The following is a 3,287-nucleotide window of genomic DNA, read 5'->3' on the forward strand; positions in this document are numbered from 1 at the left end:
CGTCAACTAACGCGGCGAGCTTCAGTTAATTAGTGTGGTCGAACTTTTAGTTCAAAGTAATTAGAGTTCCTATAAGCTTCCCTTAATTAATTGATTAGATCTTTAGTTAGTTGAGGTGTGCCATTCGAAATCAAATAGTTTATGGCCCTCTAAGTATAGCTGAAATTCCCTTTTAAAATTGGAAGTCAAGATGTGTGAACAAATGACAATTGCATGGCCCTCGTTTTGATTAACTTCGTTTTGACCCCTAGAATTCGAGGTGCGCCATTTAACAAATTTTCATGGCCCTCGCAAAGTTGCAAATTCGTAATTACTTAGGCATGTTAGTTTAATAATATTACCTTCTTAAATTCGGGTGCGCATTTATGTGACCCAAATCCAAATCTCAACGATGTTAAAATATGTCAAAAAACACGGGTGCATTTATGTGACGTGGTTCGAGACGTGTTTTAACGACGTTGCAATCTTCTTTAATTAATTAAATAAAAGCGATTAAAAGATAAAATGTGCACATATGTTCAAAATTATTTTAAAATTATATAATTAAGCCGAATATAATAGTTGAGCGATCATGTTAGAACCACGGAACTCGGGAATACCTAACACCTTCTCCCAGGTTAACAGAATTCCTTACTCGGATTTCTGATTCGCGGACTGTTAAACAGAGTCAATCTTTTCCTCGATTCGGGATTTGAACCGGTGACTTGGGACACCATAAATCTCCTAAGTGACGACTTTGAATCTTTTAATAATAATCCCGTTTCGATTGTCCTTTAATTGGGAAAACTCTTTTACGCCCTTCCGGAGGTAGGAAAAAGGAGGTGTGACAATGATTAGCTACAATAGAGTTGCCAACTGGCGTAGACACCTCAACTGGCTGTGGCAACAACTCAGATCTCATGTCAAGCTTACCAGCAATAAATGGAGTAATATATGAAAATTTAGAGCCGGGTTCTATCAATGCATAAAAAGCATAAGAATGTATTGTCAATATACCTGTGACAACATCTGGGGATGCCTCTGAATCCTGTCGGTCTGTGAGTGCATAAAAGTAGTTCTGGCCATCACTAGAACATGAGGTGTCTCCTCCACCTCTCCCCCTACCACGTACCTGAGTAGACTGTGGACCTGGTCGGGGAGCACGGACTGAGGGCAAAGAGGCTGATGTGGATCCTGAAGGCTGAGCTGGTGCACCTCTACCTAACCCCGGGCACCGGCTAATAAAATGTCCTTTATGCCCACAATGATAACATGCACTCAAACCCTGTCTACGTTGTCCGGTGTGCAGCTTACCGCACTGAGTACATGGAGGAATAGGTTGTCTCATTTGTGCGGAATGCTCCTGTCGACGGCCGTCAGGCTGGCCTGAGCTCTGCCCCGGTCCTGACTGAATATAACGATCAAATTGTTGGCCCTGCATCTGTGGTGGGAAACTATCTACTGATCGAGGTGGATATCGATGAAGTGGGGGCTTGAAATCACCTCGTGGCTCCGTATAAGACCCCATAGTATGAGCCCTCTTACTATGCTCCATATCCCTGCGAGTATCACGAATCCGACAGGAAAGGTCCTCTATAGTCTGAGCTAAAGCCTGTATGCGGGAAATATCTACATCATCCGATAGGGATGCTACCCTACAGTCTCTAATCAGATGATCCCCCAAACCATCCACATAATGATGAACTCTAGCCCTCACGGTACGTACAATATCTGGTGCATACCTCGCCAAAGAATTAAACTTATGGCTATAATCCCTCACACTCATATCCCCCTACTTCAGGCTAAGAAACTGGTCAAGACGAGCCTCCCGAACATCCCGTGGCAAATAATAGGCTAAAACTCCTCAAATAAGTCCTCCCACTCTGCTGGCGGAGCATCAGGTCCTCTAGATCTCTCTCATTCCTCATACCATAGGACGACTATATCACGTAGTCGAAAAGAAGCCAACTCCACAGCCTCGGTGACAGAGGAATGCATCACCCTCAATACTCTATACATTTGGTCTATAAAGTCCTGGGGATCCCCAATGGAACTAGATCCTGTAAATAATAGAGGGGACAAGTGGAGAAACTCTCGTACCGTCGAGCTTCCTGTCCGATCTCTCCGGGCATCTGCTCCCGAATCTAGCTGTTGCTCATGAATAGAAACCATCCTAGTCAGCAACTGAACTGCTCCCTCATCCCCTGTTCTCCAGTCTCTGATGGCGGAACAACAGGTGCTAGAGGTCCTGCGTCTCTAGCTGCCTCAGGTACTAATATAACTGGTGAGGCTGGGGGTACTGCATCTCCCTAGGCTCCACCAAGTGCTGGGAAAGCTGAAACTACGGGTACTGGAGACTCACTGTGTGCCTCTAAGGGAAATCTATCCCTCTGACCCGATGGGGAACAACTGGCACCTTCCCCCGGATTCATACCTATCTCTCGTTGTGCCATCTCCTAACCGTAGGTAGCCTGTAAGATAAGAAACACAAAGCACAATTTAGATTTCATATGTTCTTATAACTTCGCTCTATAGCACGAACTATTAATTGAAAGAAACATAACTATTCCTAAATGCCTCATAGCCTCTTGATTATAAGTGTGGTGCACAACACACCCATAAGCAAGACTCTACTAGACATGGCTTGTGGACTCCCTGGGACACAACTATTTTTACCAAGTTTGTCATGCCCCAAACTAGGGGAGGCACGACTGGCACTTGATACTGTATTCGATCGAGTTAGCCACCAAACATACTAGCTAACTAAACTGGGGCCCAACAGATCGAGTAGCACAACATCTGAAATACTAAGCCTGGACATGTTAAAGTCACGACCTGAATAACAATAAGCCATATAAACAAAGGTAGACGAGCAAAAATAATAAAGTACTAGTTGGCCGACAAGGCCGCGATTGGAGACATACATTCCTACACACGTATATATACATGACAAGCCTATGGGCTGGATAATGAAATCTGCATAAAGAAACCCAGAACACTGTATCCATAATAGCCTCTAAGAGTGTCATAAGCACTGTCAGAACAAGGCCCCGACTATACCCAAATTGTACACAAAAGTAACCATCCTATAAAAGCTCCAGGAAGAGGAAGAGCTTACCAACTCACAGCTGAACCCTGAAATCCTAGCGGAGGGGTCGATCAGAGTCCCTACTTTGACCTGCACGCACGAAATAAAAATAAAGTGTCCCCAGGCAACAGGACGTCAGTACGAATAAAAATGTACTAGTATATAAGGCAGAAAGTAGAATCATACATAGCTGATGTAAAAAAATAATAGTGAAACCACC

General features: G+C 44.0%; 1 protein-coding gene across 1 annotated transcript; it reads right to left on the reverse strand.

Moving 5' to 3' along the window:
- Positions 1 to 745: 745 nt before the first annotated feature.
- LOC138872805 (uncharacterized) lies at positions 746 to 1,765 on the reverse strand. Its single transcript, XM_070151223.1, has one exon. The coding sequence runs from the start codon at positions 1,763 to 1,765 to the stop codon at positions 746 to 748; it is 1,020 nt and encodes a 339-aa protein (XP_070007324.1).
- Between the last annotated feature and the right edge of the window lie 1,522 nt (positions 1,766 to 3,287).

Source organism: Nicotiana sylvestris, chromosome 7 (assembly GCF_000393655.2).
Source record: "Nicotiana sylvestris chromosome 7, ASM39365v2, whole genome shotgun sequence".
NCBI classification, from domain to species: domain Eukaryota; kingdom Viridiplantae; phylum Streptophyta; class Magnoliopsida; order Solanales; family Solanaceae; genus Nicotiana; species Nicotiana sylvestris.